The following is an 18,541-nucleotide window of genomic DNA, read 5'->3' on the forward strand; positions in this document are numbered from 1 at the left end:
CTCCTAAGTCCCAGTCCTCCAGATCTTCGTCCTCTGATTCTCAGCCTCCTTGGCCTCGAACTTGGGGACCGGCCACAGCTAGGCTGCCTCCTAATTGGATTCTGGTCCCCTCTGTGGCCAGGGGTGTGCCAGCATGTCCTGGGGCTTGGATTCCACAAGCCAGATGCGCTTTCCCTAAACATGCAGTGCTTCCCGTGTGCTCAGCCCCCATCTCAAATGTCTGTACTTCACTACTTGGTGCCGGTGCCGCCTACTCAGGAAGCCTTCTGGGATTTCCCCACAACCCTCCTTGGAGCTCCAGTCACCCTCTGTGGTCTCATGGCTCTTCCATTGTCACTTGTGCTCCCATCTGTAGCCCCCACCATGGCCTGCAAACACCTGTCTGTGCCTGCTCCTCCTGGAGTCCAGTGTCCAGCACAAGGTCCAGCACTCTGCCCCGCTGGTCTTGGCGACCTTGAGGGAAGCACTGGCTAACCCCAGCCCTCCAAGCTTTCCTAGTCTCCTGCTTCTGCCACGAGAGGCCCTCCCTCCATCCGCCCACCACGTGACTGTTGCCTTCACTGGCTCCACAGAGACAGTGTATTATCACTGCCACTCAGACGCCCTCCCAGCCAGCTGGTGTCCCTTGCCACGCAGCCCTGGATGGTGTCCCTGCCAGTGTGATGGGCTATAAAGGAGCTTCGCAGTGGCGAGTCCCCAGAGTGGCGAGGGAGGGCGGGGTCTGCTGCTCAGCAGTTGACTCTGCCAGACCAGCCACAGCCGCTGGTGTGGTGTTTCGGGGCAGGTGTTCCGCCTGCCTTGGGGACTGGCCAGGCCTTGTGTCTTTGGCAGGGACGCAGCACTCAGTCCCGTGCAGAGGGCAGAGGGCAGAGGGCAGAGGGCAGTTGGTCGTGGTCTCCCGTGCCTCTCAGTCCAGCCCACGTCTCTCTGACCAGGAGTTAGGGAGGCAAAGTCCAGAAGCCTGGAGGAGGTCACAGGATCGGGCTGCTGGGCCTTAGGGGAGGGCCATTGCCCTCACAGGGACTTTCAAGGCCTGGCTGGCTCCTTCTGCAGGTGGCAGAGAGAGCTCGAACTTCTTGGAAGCTGTTGGCTCCCTTGCTTTGTGGAGCTGGATCCCGCCCGAGCTTATGCTAGGCCACTTGTAAAACCGGAATGCCCATGGTGCCCATCCTGCCCGCTGGCTCGGATGGTGGGCGTGCAGTGTGCCTGCATCTTGGTGTCAGCAATATCGGGTCCTCACTTGTTCCAGTTTCTAATCTAATTAAATCTCACTGGAGGGCAAGAAATTCATCCTTAGCCACATGGTGGGACCCTTGCTCCTGAGTGGTGTGAAATGGTCTGGGCAGGGGATAGGTAACATTTCTCAGTCTAGAACACTCCATGGTGGCCCTTGGACATTTGGTCTGTACTAGTCACAATGGTACCTTTGTTGTCCACATTGCCACTGGCTGCTGAGTGGGACTCAGGTCTCTGAGGGATGCTTGCTGCAGCTGTGCCCCCCAAGGGCCCTGCCCCATCCCAGTGCCTGGCCCACCCCAAACCTGAGCAAACCCCCTTCTCCTGTCTTGGGGAATCTCCCCAATCTTCACCGTTCTAGCTCCAATTACCCATTCTGGCTCCCCCACCCATTCATGGCTCAGAGACCGCCTTAGAGAGGGGCTCCTTCAGCTTCACTCTTTGGTAAGATGCGTAGTAGGGGACATCCCTCCCGTCCGCCTGTCATCATCACCATCACCATCGTTCACCATCCTCACATGGAGTGACGAAAGGGATTTGGGCCACTGCCCGTTTGCACAGGCTGGGGGAGGGTCTACCTGATTGCTTATTAAAAAGCTGCATGAACTTGTATTAGTGTTTTAATTAATAGTATTTATAAAAATTAATACTACACCACTACAAGGTAGACAGAGCAGCAATTGTTGTCACTATCTCAGGTGAGAAAGGGAGGCCCAGAGTGGCTGAATGACCTGCCTGGGGTCACACAGCTCTCCGTGGGGCAGCATTTGACACGGCGGGGGCCCCTCCCCCACCCCACCCACAGAGAAGGGTCAAAGCCAGCCAGCCCACTGGGGACATCCACCTGTGAAGGTGATTGCCGACCCTCACACACAGGAGGGGGAGGGAGTTTCTCCCTGGCACCCTCAGGGCGGGACTGTTATCCCCCAGTTCATAGACCAGGGCCATTGAACACCGTGACGGCTGGTCAGTTTGGCCCGGGAACGGGGATCCAGTTACATTTTTACCTCGGAGACCAAGCTTCTGTTTGCCGAAGAACTGGAACAACCCCTGCCAATGATGACCATAGCTCCCGCCTGTGTGTTAGTCTCAGCCCTCCAAGACTCCACAGCCAAGATGAGGTTAATTGTGCAAGAAGTTTGTTAGGGAAACACCCATGAGGGCATGGGGGCCAGACCCCAGAGAGGCTGGGAAGGAGGAGGTCTGTCCATGCAAGTCGGACCCCAAGGCCAGGGGGGCAGGCAGTGGCCCAAACCGCCTTATAGTTCTGGGGGTTTCGGCAAGGCCTCAGGTCCTCCTGGACCCGTCACCCTTCCCTGGAGCCCAATGTCCCGGAGGAACAGGCCCGTCTTAGCACTCCTGTGTGGTCACTGGTGGGAGCAGCCGAGGGAGAGGCGAGGTGTTGCTGCAAACTGCCAGCCCAGAGGTAATTCTGCAGCCTGGGCGAGGGTCGTCGGTCAATCCCGCTGCCTGCACAGACCCGAGAGGCAGATGCGCACGGCCCCACACCGTGGTACCTGCTGCATGTGAGTTTTCTCGTCAAGGTCCAGAACAAGAATCTGAGAGCTAAGTGCTCTTAACATCCCCATTTTACAGATGATACAACCAAGTCCAGGGAGATGACCAAACTTGTCTGAGTTCACACAGCTAGTAACGGGCCGCATGGGGAAGGGAGGGACCTCCAGTCATCTGACAGCTATGGCCCTTCAGCGCTGATCTGTCGCTCCTCAATCCCACCCTCACAGCCATTGGCAGGATGTCACGGTCACAGGAGCAGGGCGCAGGGGCCACCACTCAAACCCCAGCCCCTCTGGACTCAAAGTCCTGCCTCTTTCCATCCTGCACTGTCTGTTGCTCTGCCCCTTCGCACCTTGATCCCTGGACACTGGCTTTTGTGCCCGCCACAGAAAATATGCCGACTAGAGCCAGAGGGGCGCCTGAAGGTGGACCTGGTGCTGCAGGCGGCCCAGGTGCTGTTGGCCTGCTGCCCCGAGGACCAGAAGCCGGAGATCCTGGCCCAGCTAAGGGACATCAAGGCCCAGTGGGAGGAGACGGTCACCTACATGACTCACTGTCACAGGTAGGGCTGCTGGGGACCTTGCCAGGCCTTTGTCTGCAGCTGCCCCTGCCCCTGCTGGCCCACCACCGTGCTGGCCTGGGGCCTCCGCCCCGGGCACACTTCTCCAGTGCTGGGGTTTGTGGGAACAGGATGTTCTCTTAGGATTTCCTGCAGCTCGGCCTGCCTCTCTCTAATTATAATTAAGCTTAATGATGATAATAGACAGTGGGAGCCCATCTCGTTCTGCCAACAATTAATTCTTTGTAGACTTGCCATGTGCACATCCGTCAGCGGGATGGGAGAGAGTTCCTGGAGGAGGAAGGCCTGTTTCTTGCTAGCACTGCAGCCCAGATCCTCTGCCTGCAGCGGGGGGGCCAGGCAGGGCGGGGTGGGGATTGCCCCGAGGGGGGCCTCTGGCTCAGACACCTACTTGCTGTATGGCTGTGGGAAAGTTACTTGACCTCTCTGAGCCTCGGGCGCCTCACCCAGACAGTGGGTATAATCAAATGTTCCCCAAGGCTGTTAGGAGGATGGAAGGGGGAGATACCCAATGTGAAGAGCGAGGCGCACAGTAGGCCCTCAGTAAACAGGAACCGCCAGCGCCACCCCTCAGAGTGGTGAGTGGGCCAGGGGGCTTCACACAGTGCTTTTGCTTTTCAAGCCTTTTCACATGGAATTCCAAAGTGGCTTGATGTGGCTGGACAGATGGGGTCACGTCCATGCTGCAGATGGGGAAACTGAGGCGAGTGAGGAGGCAGTGTTGTGCAGAGTTCATGGCACCCCCGGAACGCACACACAGGCCCTCAGCCTGCGGTCCCCACAGGGTGGTGACAAGCCCACAGACAGTGGTGTCCTCTGCAATTATCGGACACACTCCGGCGGCACTGGCAGTGTCTGTTAGCGGGCATGCCGTGGTAAGTCTGGGTGCCTGTGCCCAGTCCCACCACTGGAGCAGAATGACTGGGGGCCCCGGCACACCAACAGTGAGAGTATAGGGTGAGGATTTGGGGTGCCAGTAGCTAAGGCTCCACAAGCTACATCTGCAAGGCTGGTGGTCCTAGAGCAGGTCTGGGATCAGAGGCCCCCTGATCCTTAGCCCCCCACCCCGCCTCCACGGGGTCTTGTCCAGCAGGACCAAGGTAGGGCCCAGAATCCGCAGTGTCAGCGAGCTGCCCAGGTGATTCTAAGGCCCAGAGAGGGTGTCACCGTGTTCCCTTCCCACAGACACATAGTGCCAGGAGACAGGCTGGCGGCTCGTTCAGGGCGCCGTGGTCTCAGGGCGCCATGGTCTGTGTGCCCGCAGCCGGATCGAGTGGGTATGGCTGCACTGGAGTGAATACCTTCTGGCCCAGGACGAGTTCTACCGCTGGTTCCAGAAGATGACGGTGGTGCTGGAGCCGCCCGTGGAGATGCAGCTGGGCCTCAAGGAGAAGCAGTGGCAGCTGAGCCACGCCCAGGTGCTGCTGCACAACGTGGACAGCCAGGCCGTGCTCCTGGGCCGGCTGCTGGAGGAGGCGGCCTCGCTGTTCAACAGGATCGGGGACCCCAGCGTGGACGAGGACGCCCAGAAGGGGATGAAGGCCAAGTACGATGCTGTGAAGGCCAAAGCCCAGGTGGGTGATGGTGGTGGGCGTTCACCCATGCAGCCATTTTCCCACCTCCTCTAGCCACCCAGCCACCCATTTGCTGACTGACCATCTGTCCATCCATCTACTACCGCCCACCCAATGCCCACCTGCCAACATTCACCCACCTGCCCACCCTCCTAGCCACGCCCCCATTTATGTCCCCACTAGACGACCCAGTGTCCCATTCACTGCCCACTCATTTACCACCTGCTCACCTTCCCAGCCATCTGCCCAGCTGCCCACCCTCCTAAACATCTGTTTCCTCTCTGCTCACGCATCTACGTCCCGCCAACCCATCTAATCTCCTATTTGTCCAGACAACTGCTTAATCACCCACTCAGCCATGAGCTCCTCATGCACCCACTCATCAACTTGCCCACCTCGTCGCCCACCCCTCACTTACCCATCTCTCCGCTGTCAACCACCACCGTTTACCCCTGCACGCTCCTACCCACTCACTCACTACCTGTCACCCGTCTGTTCCTCTGCCCACTCACCATCTAACTGCCCTCTCCTCAGTTGTCCCTCTACCCACCCTCCCACCCCTCAACCCATATCTGCCATTTACATACCCGTGTGCCCTCCAGTGATCTGTACACGGGTGGGGGCCCGATGTGCGTGGGGTTGACCTGCTGACCGATGGACCAAGGTTGGCTTTTGGCTGGCTCTCCTCCCTCCTCCCCACCCCCTCTTTTCCCGTCCCCATCCCCATGCCCATCCTTGGTCCCTGTTCCCTCTCCTCATTCTTATTTTGATTTTTACACCACCCATTGAGTTATTAAGCTCGATCACTATTACTGTTATGTTAGAAATCCTATTTGGTTCTTTTATATGTGCCCCCTTCTTCTTTGCAATGTGAGGGTCTCTTGTCCCTTACATCGTGTGCCCATCGCAGGTGCGGGGTGTGTCTGGAATCATTCTAAGTTTGGGTGTTTCACAGTCTCCCTCAGAGGTGGCAGGTGGGCAGGGGCCAGGGCCCTCCGATGTTAGACTCAGACTGTCCTGTGAGAACGGGCACATTGCTGTGAGATTCCAGAGGGGGCCATGACCCTCCGACGACTGAGAAACTGCCGAGAGGGGCAGGCGCTTTCACTGCCCTTGGCAAGAGAGTTAGCGCCCACCCCGGGGTCCTCATCGGTAAAATGGGAGCAATATCCCGGCCACGCCCCGGCCGCTCTGCCCCCTCCCTGGCTGCAGGAAAACAGCCTGGCTCCACCCCAGTGGGTGGTTAACACTGCTGTCCAGTAGTCCCGGAAGACTCACGGTGGCCCAGGTGCCTCCTGGTCCCCTGCTCTGAACACATGCTGCGGGGTCACCTGGCCTAAAAGGCTCTCTCAAAGCAGGTGAGAAAGCGCCGCCCCCCTCCCCCCCCCCCCCGGCAGGCACTGAAATCCCCCCCCACCCGGCGATAGGATTGGGGCTGTGGAAGGACCGACCCCCAGAGGCCCCGGCCTGTTCTCTGAGTGGGGTGGGCCCCTGGGGTGTTGCCTTCGTCGGCCTGGGCGCCTGTCATGAAATCGCAGGCCTGTGGCTCCAGCAACCGGGATTCACTCCTCACAGCCCGGAGGCTGGACGTCCGGTATCAGGGTGCCGGTGCCTTCGGTTTCCGGTGGGGGGCCGCTTCCTGGGGTGCAGACACTGCTTTTTCATGGTGTCCTCCTGTGGTGGACAGTACAAGCTCCCTGGTGTCTCTTCTTATAAGGGCACGAATCCTCTCCTGGGGACCCACCCTCAGGACCTCATGGCACCCCGAGCAGCCCCCACAGGCCCTTCTCCAAATGCCACCCCATCCGGGGTCAGGGCTCCGCCATGGCACTCTGGCAGGGGACACTGGTCAGTGTGTGGCAGATGCCGTTTGTGCTAACCCTCATCTCTCACCAATGAGCCCACTTCGGCAGAGCTCCCCTGGGGAGCAGGCCATTAATTTTGCCCCTGAAAATCTATTTCTGACTTCTAGTATGCTAATTAGCAAAGCCTCTGATGTTAACGTGGCCAGGACCACGGAAGCACCGTGGGGGCCACCTCTGGGCTGGTGGCCTTTGTGACCACTCTCTAAAAAAGTTATTTAGTAAAAAGCCTGGCTCAGCCGGAGGGTGTGTTCCCTGTCAACTCAAAGCACTTGGAAGCGAAGAAGAAACGGAGCAGGCTGGTAGCCAGTAAGGTCTGGCTTGTTTTGTTGGAGCGTTTTTAATCCAGCGATTCCATCTTCTGAAGAGCCAGGGGCATAGTAGCGCCCTCCATCCCCCGCTTCCCGCCCTCAAGGAGGCTTGAGTGTCCAGCATCTGGCCGTGAGTCGAGGTGGCCCGTGCAGCCTGTGCAGAGGGTAGGTCTGCGGCGCCTGTGTCAGCAGGCTGGGTTTTGACATTCATGACAACTCTTCTGGCCACAGATGGTTTCATTGTTTGGTCTAATGAGAGAAGGCTGAGGCCTCTCCCATGTGTCACCCCTGTCATCTGCTGCCCTGGCCGCGGTGGTGGCTGAACTGTGCTCTGCAATCTCTCTGCCTGGCACGGAGCTCGCCTGGACGGCTGCCCCGCTCGTCCGAGGTCCTGTCTGAGCCTGCTCCCTCTCACTGAAGCCTTTATTTACTCTGCATTTGCCCGGGGTGCCAGCACCTCACCACTCACATGCTCACGCAGCCGCCGGCCGGCACGTTCAGCACACGGGCCTGCGTCACCACGACATTTACAACCATCGGGCAGCCGGGCCAGAGTTTACTTTCTGCTCGTTGCTCCTGACCCTCTGGTTCTTGAACAAGCCTTGCCCGTGGGTGGAGAAGCTCTGGTGGACACAGGCAATCCTGTGGGAAGGGCAAGGCGAAGGAGCAGGTCACCGTCCCTGAAACAGCAGTGTTTTTGTCGGTGGATGCTCCGGGCCTCACGCCCACAGGTGGGAGGCTTCTCAGCTCTTCACTGAAGGGCTTGGCCGGTGCCTCGCTTTCCTCATCTCGAAAGTGGGATTATTTTCTCCTACTTGCCGTGGTTGTAGCGAAGGTTTAAATGAATTACTTAGTATTTCTAGATTTGGCGAGGAGCTTCTCAAAGGGAGGGGCAGGCACCGAGAGCAGGGCTGTGTTGGAATCTGTATGTCTGCCCACGGTTCCCAGCCGGGGACTTCGTTTCGTACATGCTCGTAGCGAGCCCCCGGGGCTCTGTGGCTGCCAGCCGAGGTCCACACACTGAAGCCCATGGACCACACCCAGCTCACCTCTCGATTTTGGGTGTTTGGATTTTGCGTGGTCTGTGAGCTTAACACGGTGTTTATGTCTTTGAATGAAATTACCAACCAGAGTATTCCGTGACGGAATCACCATTCCAGAGTATTCAGTGATGCGAAGATGTGGAATTTGGGTTGGAGTGTCCCCATTTCGGTTGTGTTAGAAAGCACCCAGTCCTGGGGTGTTTGCCTGTGCTTGCCTGCCCCCCCTCAGCAGGAGCAGCTGTGACAGAAACCGTAGGTTGGGGAAGCCGGACCGGCTGCAGGTGGCCAACCTCGGGTCTGGAGCCCCGACTTGCAGTCTGACATAAGCTGTTTAAATCCTGTGTCTAAGGCCCTGCGAGGGTTCTGTGACCCCACAGCATCGATTTGGGCACTTGCGTAGTGGGAGGGTTTTGTGAAGATTAAGTAAGATCGCGCCCGTCAAATTCTAGGCCCGTAGCCAGTGCTTGTTCAATGGAAATCCCCTCTTTCCCTTCCCTGGACTCTCCTTGAAACATCCCCCGCCCACTCCCCCCCCCCGCCCCTCCCCTCTGGCAGACACCCAGCGTGTGTCCTTCCTGCTGTTCAGGAGGCATCCACAGAGCCTGCCCTGAGTGGACCTGGGAGACGCGGCGCAGCCTGCCTGTAGGGGGCTCTTGGTTCCCTCAGCGGGAGCCACAACAGAGGGACGGCCCTTTATTCAGCCTGGGCAGCGGCACTTCGTCAGAAAAGGAGGGCGCTGGAGGGTGGTGCTGCCAGAGCACAGAGGGCAGCGGGTGACCGTGAACGACGGCGGCTCACCGTGCTTCAGTGCTCACCGCCCGCTGCTGTTCTTGGGTTGTGTGAGCTCCCACCCGTTCAGTCCCAGCACAGCCCAGAGGGGCGGGCACTGTTGTTCACCGCCACTTACGGGTGGAGAGGCTCGGGCACAGAGGGCTAATCGCATNCCCCTCTGGCAGACACCCAGTGTGTGTCCTTCCTGCTGTTCAGGAGGCATCCACAGAGCCTGCCCTGAGTGGACCTGGGAGACGCGGCGCAGCCTGCCTGTAGGGGACTCTTGGTTCCCTCAGCGGGAGCCACAACAGAGGGACGGCCCTTTATTCAGCCTGGGCAGCGGCACTTCGTCGGAAAAGGAGGGCGCTGGAGGGTGGTGCTGCCAGAGCACAGAGGACAGCGGGTGACCGTGAACGACGGCTCACCGTGCTTTAGTGCTCACCAGGCCGCCCGCTGCTGTTCTTGGGTTGTGTGAGCTCCCACCCGTTCAGTCCCAGCACAGCCCAGAGGGGCGGGCACTGTTGTTCACCGCCACTTACGGGTGGAGAGGCTCGGGCACAGAGGGCTAATCGCATGCCCGAGGCGGGCCATGGTTCGAGTCATGGGCAGTAGGCCCCGAGCCCAGGGTCTGGACCGCCGGCTCCCCTTGCCCAGTCATGGCATTTGCCCTTGACCTCCAGACTGTGGCACTTGAGCCTGGGGGCAGTGAGGAGCCCTGGAGGGGTTTAAAGAGAGGGTGCTGTGATCAGTGGTATGTTTTAAACAATGGAGGACCTAGGCACAGAGTAGGTCTTGTGTTTGGAACGCTTCTTTTCCCAGAGCCAGTCACCCTCAGACTCCCGTCTTGGCCCTGTGTGGTCAGAACTTCTGTGGGGCTGTCTGAAAATCGAGGCAACTCCAGCCCACGCGAGTGGCTCGGCCTCCTGCGCAAGGAAACGGGCAGCCTGCCATTTATTTGCATGCCCCATAGACACCGCTGTGAAGGGGCCGTCCCCCGCCACCCAGCCTTGCTGCTGCGTTTGAGTCTTGGTGCTTGCCCAGGCAGCCGGTGACCTCGGACAGGTCATTCCACCTCTGGGCCTCTGTGTCCCTGTCTGTTAGACTGGACCAAGAACATTGCCTGTGAGGGGCCGCTGGGAGAGCCCAGGGAGATGGTGGTGCCCACAGAGTTCCCGGGGCAGCGCTGGCCCCGTGGTGAGCGCTCAGACGACAGTGTTAGTTGGCAGGAGTTGCGGTGACCAGGCCCCTGTCTCGGGTGCCTTTCCCAGGGCACAGTAGGACAGAAAGCCAGCTGTACAGGTGACGGGCCCGGCACTGATGTGCTTTGGTCTCCCAAACTGGGAGTCTCTTGGCTTTTATTGCTAATGAGCTAGAGAAGAATGTCTGGGGTCTTTGTTTCCAGCAAAGGGGCTGGGCTGCGGGTTGGCTGTGCCCCATCACTCTGCACACATGCACGTGCACACATGCATGCACACACGCGTGCACGTGCACACACACGCAGGCCTCGAAGGCCAGGGCAGCCAGGCTGGAGCCCTCCACGGCCGCTGACGCCCCTCCCTCCCGCAGGACAGAGTGGGCCTGCTGGAGCAGGTGACCCGGGAGCACGAGCGTTACCAAGCCAACGTGGACGAGTTCCAGCTGTGGCTGCAGGCGGTGGTGGAGAAGGTGCAGGGCTGCATGGGGCGGAACTGCAAGCTGACCCACAGGCTCCGTCTCTCTGAGCTGCAGGTAACTAACCTGGCCGTGTCTCACCCAGGGGCCCCCCGAGGGAGCCGCGCCTGGGGCGAGTTCCATGTTAGAGTTTATTTAACGGGCAGTGCTGGGGGCCAGAGGAGATACAGATCCCATGGGGGGAAAAGCGTGGGATCTAGTGAAGAATGTTTGGGGCCTCAGCTGCCCTGTGGAGATCTCTGGGCCGGCAGGGCACCAGGAAAGCCCAGGCCTTGGCAGCATGGTCTAGACTGGTGGGTCTCAAACAGAGGCCATCTGGCAGTGTCTGGGGACATTTCTGGTCATCACAGATGGGGGCGGGGGAGCTACTGGCATCCAGTGGGCAGAGACCAGAGACACTGCTAAGAATCCTATGGTGCCCAGCACAGCTCTCACCACAAGGAATGACCCGGCCTCAAATGTCAGTAGGGCTGAGGGTAAGAAGCCTGGTAGTGGCAGCAAGCCTGCCGAGGGCAGGGGCTGTGTCCCCTCTCACCTTCCCGATGTGCCTCGACCTTGAGTCAACTTCTGACTCCCTCTGTAAAGTAACTGGGTAGATTATCTCCAATGATTTGAAAACCACTCTATAATTTTTGCAACATTATACAGCACCTGTACCCTTTATTTAATATTTGTATTTAAATGGACTCACTTTACAAGAACAGCAATGAACGATGGCTTATATAAAAATGTCCACAGCAACCTTGCTCATCGTGGCCCCACACGGAAAACAATCCAGGTTCTTGTCGGCAGAGTGCTGGGTAAACAATCCGCTAGAATGTTACGTGTCAGGACAAATGTGTTATTATGTGTACCTGCAGGGATGTAGCTCACAGGAAGAAGGAATGAAATACCAACACCCACCACAGCATGGAAGAGTCTAAGACAATATTATGCTGAGTGAAAGAAGCCAGTTTAAAAAAGTAACACATTCTATGACTTCAAGTAAACACTAGAATCTTCCAGAGTGTTAGAAATGCCGTATGTTTCGATAACAATGGGGCTACATGAGCGTGCTTATTTCTCAAAACTCTTTGAACGGTCACACCTAAGGTCTGTGTGCTTTATGCCAGGTAAACTACACTTCAATAAAAAAGTTAAAAAATATTTTCAAGGTATTTTCAGAGAAAATAGATTTAAAGGTGTTTACATAACAGTTTTAAAAAAATCAAAAGCTGATGACCGTTTATTTAAATCAGAAACCTGACATCATTGTCATGAATGGATAATCAGTACTCATTCGTAGTTAGCGGGAAACCCTACAAATTAATGTCATGAAATCCGGTGGGGTCACTCGGTTCCACGTGGCTCCGTACTGTTGCAGCTGAAGACTCTGCCTGCGGCTGCCTCAGTCTTTGCTAAAAGGGCAGATTAACAAATGTCGGGGAGTGTCAACGACATTTAGAGAAGCACCCGAGAGAGACTTTCTCCTTGACGTGAGGAGATGTCTGGTGAGAGACGTGGGCAGGGAATTACATCCTCCTGCTGTGAGTCAGGGCTATGAAGGCGGACAGTCCGTCCCTTGGAAAGGGGCCGCTGGGCCTAAGCCAGGAGTCTGGGAGTCCATGCTCGGCCTGACCCTGCCCTCCAGGTTTTTTCTATCCACTCTCCCCTTTAGGGCATCGCCAAAGACCTTCCCAGGGGCGAGGAGTCTTTGAAGAGGCTGGAGGAGCAGGCTGTGGGGGTCATCCAAAATACCTCTCCTCTGGGTGCAGAGAAGCTCACCAAGGAACTGGAGAAGATGCGGGAAGTCCTGGAGAAGCTCCGAGCCCTCCAGGAGGAGGAGGAGGGGCAGCTACGGGGCCTGCTCAGCTCCGAGGGGGCCTTTGAGCAGCAGAGGAAGCTGCTGGAGGCCGAACTCGGGGAGTTCAGGAAGGGCCTCCAGAGGCTGGCTGAGGACGGCCTGGAGCCCGCGGCCAAGGCGGGGACTGAGGACGAGCTGGTGGCCCGATGGAGGCGCTACTCGGTAAGCGGCGCTGGGTCCGGCCACAGCCGAGCAGGCAGCGTGTGTGCCTTGGGCTGTGGCCCCTGGGAGCTTCTGCTTCTGTGGTGGGAATCGCAGTGAGCCTTCAGCATACGCACTCTGGTTTTCCCAAAGTTGGGTGTTTGCACCCATTTTCTGGATGAGGAAACCGAGGCCTGGAGAGATTCCCCACTCCCAATATTCCTAGGATCACATGATGAATCGGTGGGTCAATAAGACCAGAAGCGGATTGTCTCCACGTTGCCCCTTCCATGCCCGGCAGGGGGGTTGGGGGTGGACGACTCCCTGAGCACAGAGCAGAGGGTGTTCAAGCCAAGGGCAAAGCTCTTAGTGTAGAGATGACGATGGACAAACACAGCGGGGAGTCTGGGGAGGCCAACAGACTTGCCCATTCTGGGGAGTGGGGCGGGTTCCAATGACATGGGGTGCCCGATCAGGATCCCCTCCCCTCCCCCGCCCCATAGGCCCACTCACAGGAGGCTCAACTTGTGGACTGAGGGATTTACAAAAATAAACACCCTCCCCACGCCTACCACTATGTATTAACTCAGCGAGGCCACTCAGCGTCGGTTCCGTCAGGGGACGTGTCTGAAAGAAAAACCACCCAGACCCACTTCCGCTGTGCCTTGCGCGTCTCTCTTCCCTTCCCTTCTAATGTCTGCCCACCAGCACAGCTGTTTCTGTGTGTGTCGGAGCAAGGCGCACGTGCCTGTTGGGGCCTGCTCAGGCCCGTCTTGGGGGCCAGATCCCACCGTGATCAGCTTCGTGCCCAGGGACTTGTCCCCCTTCAGCACTGTGTGCCATGGCACGAGGTAGAGGTGTGGGCGGCAGTTAGGGGCGGGGGCTTTGGGGTGGGATGCTGGCCTCAAGTCCTGGGTCCTCACTTCGCCAACAGGACGACTTTGGGAGAATTGCTCGTATCCTCAATTAAATGTCAAAGGGGACTTAATAGTAGGGACCCCCCCTCAGTTCTTTATGAACATGTGGGGAAAAAAGCCCTTAGACTAGCACCTGCCAAAAAGTCAACACTCAAAGTACTGCTTTGACAGTGAGGTCCAGAGAGGGGAGGTCAAAGGGTACAAGCTCGGGAGGGGGACGAGGTGGCCTGGATGCCCTGCCACTACCCCCTGTCACTCAGCCACGTGTGTTTTGGGAACCTGTCCCTGAAGTGGGAGGCTGACCACAGCCTGCCAGAGGCTCTCTGCCACACCTGATTCTGGTGTCACCTCAACTCTGATCAAGTCCTGACTCACTGGATATCAGCAAAAGGGAATTTCAGAATTGATCACTAGAGACTTTTGTTCTTAAATGGCACTCGCGTAGTTACCGTGTGCACTTCCTGTGACGTGTCCTGTAGCCAGGAGCAGCCACACCCAACCTGCTCAGCCCAGCCCAGCCATCTGGGTGCCTGGGGACCAGGCCAGGCATGTGGCCGCACGGCCGTGTGACCTGCAGTAGGCAGGGACTGCCCTGGCCCAGCGGAGCAGGGACAGCCAAGTGCACCGAGTCCACCTGGCACCAGGAAAGGAGTGTGGACTGCTTGTCCTTTTAAGAAACTCGAGGGAAGCCGGTGTGTCAGGGCCTCCGCTGAAGGAGCAGCCTGCAAAGAGAGCATCCTCTCTGGGCAGCTCACCCTCAGAGCCACACGGAGTGCTGCAGGACCCTTTGCGGGGGCATGGCCACTGCCCCCCTTTTATAGACAGGGAGATGAGCCAGGACGGAGGGGGCAGAACGCAGTCCCAGGGCACAGTTCTGTGGTGCTCCGTGGAAATGTCCTTGTGGCCTGCCAACAACCCTTTAGGCCCTTGTGCCTTTTGGTACTGAGGAGGCAGCTAAGGAGCCCGGGGGCCTGGCTCCAGTGCCCACCTTTTACTGGCCCTGTGATGTCGGAGAACACTTGGACGGCACTTCCTTGCTTATGAAATGGGGACACACCCACCCACCCTCGAGAACCCTTGGGAGGCTTAAATGGATGAGACACCCAACACACTCAGCATGGTGTCACTGGTCCTAGATGTGAGTTGTTTGTATTTTTAGGGGCTAGTACTCGTGACTACACTGCAAGGCGGGTGATATCAAGAGAAACACCAGCCTGGTGAGAGAGAGTCATGGATCAGGAGGTGGAGGGGCAGGGTCAAGTCCCTGCCTGTTTTCTCCCTGGCTGACCCGCTCCTGCCCGCCATGCTCATTGCCCTGGACACACGCCCTGTCCTGTCCTGGGACCTCACCACCCCCCTTGGGGCTCATTTGTGTTGCAGGCAACGCGGGCGGCACTGGCTGCAGAGGAGCCCCGGGTGGACCGGCTACAGGCACAGCTGAAGGAGCTCATGGTCTTTCCCCACGACCCGAAGCCAATCCCAGACAGTGTCGTGGCTGCCATCCAGGAGTTTCAGAGGTACAGGGAGGGGTCAGGGGCTGAGGGGCAGGACTCAGGACCCCCTTTTCCCATCAGATGCCGTCTCTGGGCACTGGGCTTGCTTTCTCTTGCCACCTGGTAACCTCAGTAATTCTTGCACCTCTCAGTGGCTGGCTGGCTCTCACAGGTCTTACTCAGTTTGGTCTCACTCAAACGAGGATTTGGCTTGCTCCTGGGAGGTGCCCAGGGGCGAGTGATACCTGTCTTGGGGCTCCGTAGTTGCTCTTTAGAGCTTGACTTTCCCTGGTGGTGAAGCTGGGCTGCAAGTCTGTTTGGGGACTGGCTTCTTTCCGGTGCACTTCTGTCCAGAGGGCACATGGCTCACAGCCTGTGCAATAGCAGAGGGGCCACCCTGGGAACAGTACATGTCAGTGCCTGGGGGTCCAGGCCGCACCCTGGACTGAGCCCACTCTCTCTGGTTCACTGGCATGGCCCTGCAGCATGAAGGCAAAGAGCACCAGACTGCGCAACGCTGCGGGGGTGGAGCTGTGGCAGCGTGTCCAGCGGCCTCTGCAGGACCTGCAGCTGTGGAGGGACCTGGCCCAGAGGCTTCTGGACGTCACTGCCAGCCTGCCAGACCTGCCCTCCATTCACACCTTCCTGCCCCAGATCGAGGTAAGCCTGGCCCTGCCGGAGGGCTGACCTGGGAGGCTGGGGGAGGTCACCATGGAGCATGGCACCTTGGGTATTCTCTAGGGAAAGGCGTGCTCCTGGGTCCTCTGCTTGTCTGGTAAAGCTCACGGCAAAGGCGCCTGGCACAGGAGGCCTGTGTGCCCAGGAAACACTGACACTCATTATCGGAGACAGAGATCAACCTCGGAAGGCAAAGCCCGGCGCCCGGTGTAACCCCAAAACTGCACTGAGCCTCTATGCCCTCTCCCTTCCACACCCCACTGCAGGCAGCCCTCCGGTGGGGACTTGAGCAACGAGAGAGCACGTCAGGCCATGACCTTTACATGGTAGGATGCATGTGACAAGTGACAGGAGACCTGACCAGTGGTAGCTTAAAACTCAGTGATCTTCAGGTGGCCCCAGGCTGGCTTGATAGCTCAGTGGCATCATTCAGGACCCAGACTTCTCTAGTTCTAAGCCCTCCTTTCACACCCCTCGATGGTGCCCACAGCTGCCAGCATGCATGTGCACGTGAACAGCCACATCTACGCAGGAAGGAACATCATGGGAGCTAAAGGACTCTCCTTCTGCCACTTCCAGCAGGAGGCAAATCCTCCTTCCCAGAATTGCCAGCGGACTCCCCTTATACCTCACTGGCCAACTGAGGTCACATGACTACCCCTGGCCCAATCACTGGCTGAGGATGACGGGATTCCCACGATGGGTGTCCATTATAGCTTAGAACCTGGAAACCTGCCATTTGCTACCCAAACAAAATCCTGGTTGTTCCGTGAGAAGGCAGGAGGAAGGGCGGCTGGGAGAGCCACGGACCGTGTCTGCCACAAACCGTGTCTGCCACAAACGCCTGTCACCATGGTAGCTCCGATTCGCCTGTAAACACTGCCTTGGGCCGCCGTGGAGCTCCGAGGTCCACAGCGTGTTTGCAGGGCCAGGCTTCTAGACATGCAGGGTGGAAGCAAACACGGGAGCATCGGGAGTGTCAGCCCCACTTTGTGTGCATTCCACTCTGATAACATGAGTCACGTCTCCTTGGAGAATGTAAAGACTTGTGATGGAAGCAGAGCCCTCCCGGGTATTCCCATGAGCCTCGGGGCACAGGTGACCCCTCAGGCACTGTCTCCATCACTGTTTCTGTCCAATCTGGTGGAGGCCGGCGCTGGCCCCTCCTTGGCCTGGAGCACCCTCCTCGGCTGTAGACCAGGGTCTCCCTCATGGTTTTCCACTGGGCGCTCAGGTTGAAGCAAGCGTTTTCTCTTTCCGTGTTGCCCACGCTGCAGACTGTGGCCTTTCCTTCTGGGGGTCCTGTGGGCCCCCGGCCTCGTGCTCCAAAGGATGATGGTCCTTTTTTTGAGGTACTCCTCTGGGGTCCCCAAAGAGAATTTCATATGTGCCATAAACCTCAATTTTAGGCTAGACTACCCCAAATACACCCTTTGCATCTGATGAAAATCCGTCTAGCCATTTCCATGAGATCTGGTCATCAATAGACTGAAGCTTTAATTAATGAATTACAGTTTCTGTATATTTGAGGTCATATTATATAGTTTTACCCACTGATATGTCAACTCTATACAGACGAGCTTTCTTTCAACATCATTTAAAGTTCTTCCAAAAAGTCATCATTTTCAATGGCTGCCTACGATTCTATCTGTGGGTATGCCATAATGTGTTGAGTGTATCGCAGATATTTAGGTTGCTTCTAATTTTTGTGTCAGTAATTAATATATGTTGAACATCCAGCTACACCGATTTTTGTCCCCATTTCTACCATCTGCCCTCATTTTGCTGAAGGACCCAGGCCAGGAAGAAGTCAGGGTACTTGCCAGGGTCAGGCCACTCAAGAGAGGCAGAGCCGGGGCCAGAATAGTGGGCTGTACACCTCTTCCATCTAACGTTCTTGTCCCTGTTAGTGCGCTGCTTCCTGGGAGCAGTCTTGTGAGTTAAAAGAACAATTTTGTGACAGGTGTTTGACTGTCGAGGAAACCGGGTCTCACACAGGGGAAACCCCTCTTGCTCCAGGTCACCCAGTCACTGTGGCTCTGACTCTGGCCTGTCTGACTCTGCAACAAGTACACTTCTGTCCTTTCCTTCCCACCGGGGCAGAAGGCACACCGGGACCTCCTTGAGGTGGGAGCGAGAGCACTGTCCTTCCGGAGGGTGGCCGGGACCCCCAGAGCAGGGGTTTCTTGGAGCCGTGGGCTGGAACAAGTTGGGCCAGGACTTCGGTTTGCTGGCAGAGGGTCAGTCTGTATCACTGTCCCCAGCCTAGCCGGGCGGCCTGGATGTCACCGGCTAGGGCTTGAGCTGCCCGCCCTGTCTTTTTTTTGACTCAGCTCCCATGTCTAACCTCAGAGCAGCCTTCGGACCTGCAGAATTCCTCCAGAACTGAAACTCCGAGCCCCCAAAGTTGGGCATGGCCGGTGTATCCGTTTCCTAGGGTAACTGTGACAACATATCGAAAGCTGGGCGGTTAAAGCACCAGAAATGTATCCTCTCGCAGTTCTGGGGACGAAAGTCCAAGGTCGAGGAGGCAGAGGGCCTCACTGTCTCCGAGGGCTCTAGGGGCCTGTGCTGCCTCGCCTCCTCCAGGTCACTGGTGTTCACCACGGCCACTGGTGCCCCCAGGCATGTAGCCCGGTCTCTGCCTCTGTCCACACGTGGACATCTTCTCCCCATGTGCTGTCACTTCTTCTTCCCTCAGTGAATGTGTGTCTGGGTCCAAACTTCCCCTTTTCATTCGGGTGCCCATCAGCCTGGATCAGGGGCCCACCCCAATGACCTCACCTGACCTTGGCTACCTCGGTAGGGACCCTGTCTCCAAAGAAGGTCACGTTCTGAGCTAGTGGGGGAGGGTTAAGACCTGGCCATTCCTTCCCAGGGTAGGACGCAGCTGGACCTGGGAC

The 18,541-nt window shown here is 57.6% G+C and overlaps 1 protein-coding gene across 2 annotated transcripts in view; it reads left to right on the forward strand.

Moving 5' to 3' along the window:
• Positions 1 to 18,541, forward strand: part of SYNE3 (spectrin repeat containing nuclear envelope family member 3) — a 73,903-nt gene that overhangs the window by 32,701 nt on the left and 22,661 nt on the right. For both annotated transcript variants that reach the window (XM_037031103.1, XM_037031102.1), the window contains exons 3-8: positions 3,144 to 3,316; positions 4,599 to 4,908; positions 10,462 to 10,623; positions 12,224 to 12,571; positions 14,848 to 14,984; positions 15,446 to 15,620. In XM_037031103.1, the coding sequence (XP_036886998.1) occupies positions 3,144 to 3,316; positions 4,599 to 4,908; positions 10,462 to 10,623; positions 12,224 to 12,571; positions 14,848 to 14,984; positions 15,446 to 15,620 (1,305 nt within the window). The remainder of the gene's footprint in view (positions 1 to 3,143; positions 3,317 to 4,598; positions 4,909 to 10,461; positions 10,624 to 12,223; positions 12,572 to 14,847; positions 14,985 to 15,445; positions 15,621 to 18,541) is intronic.

Source organism: Sturnira hondurensis, unplaced genomic scaffold, assembly GCF_014824575.4.
Source record: "Sturnira hondurensis isolate 20B ecotype Veracruz unplaced genomic scaffold, ASM1482457v3 Scaffold0021143, whole genome shotgun sequence".
In the NCBI taxonomy this organism is placed as follows: Eukaryota; Metazoa; Chordata; class Mammalia; order Chiroptera; family Phyllostomidae; genus Sturnira; species Sturnira hondurensis.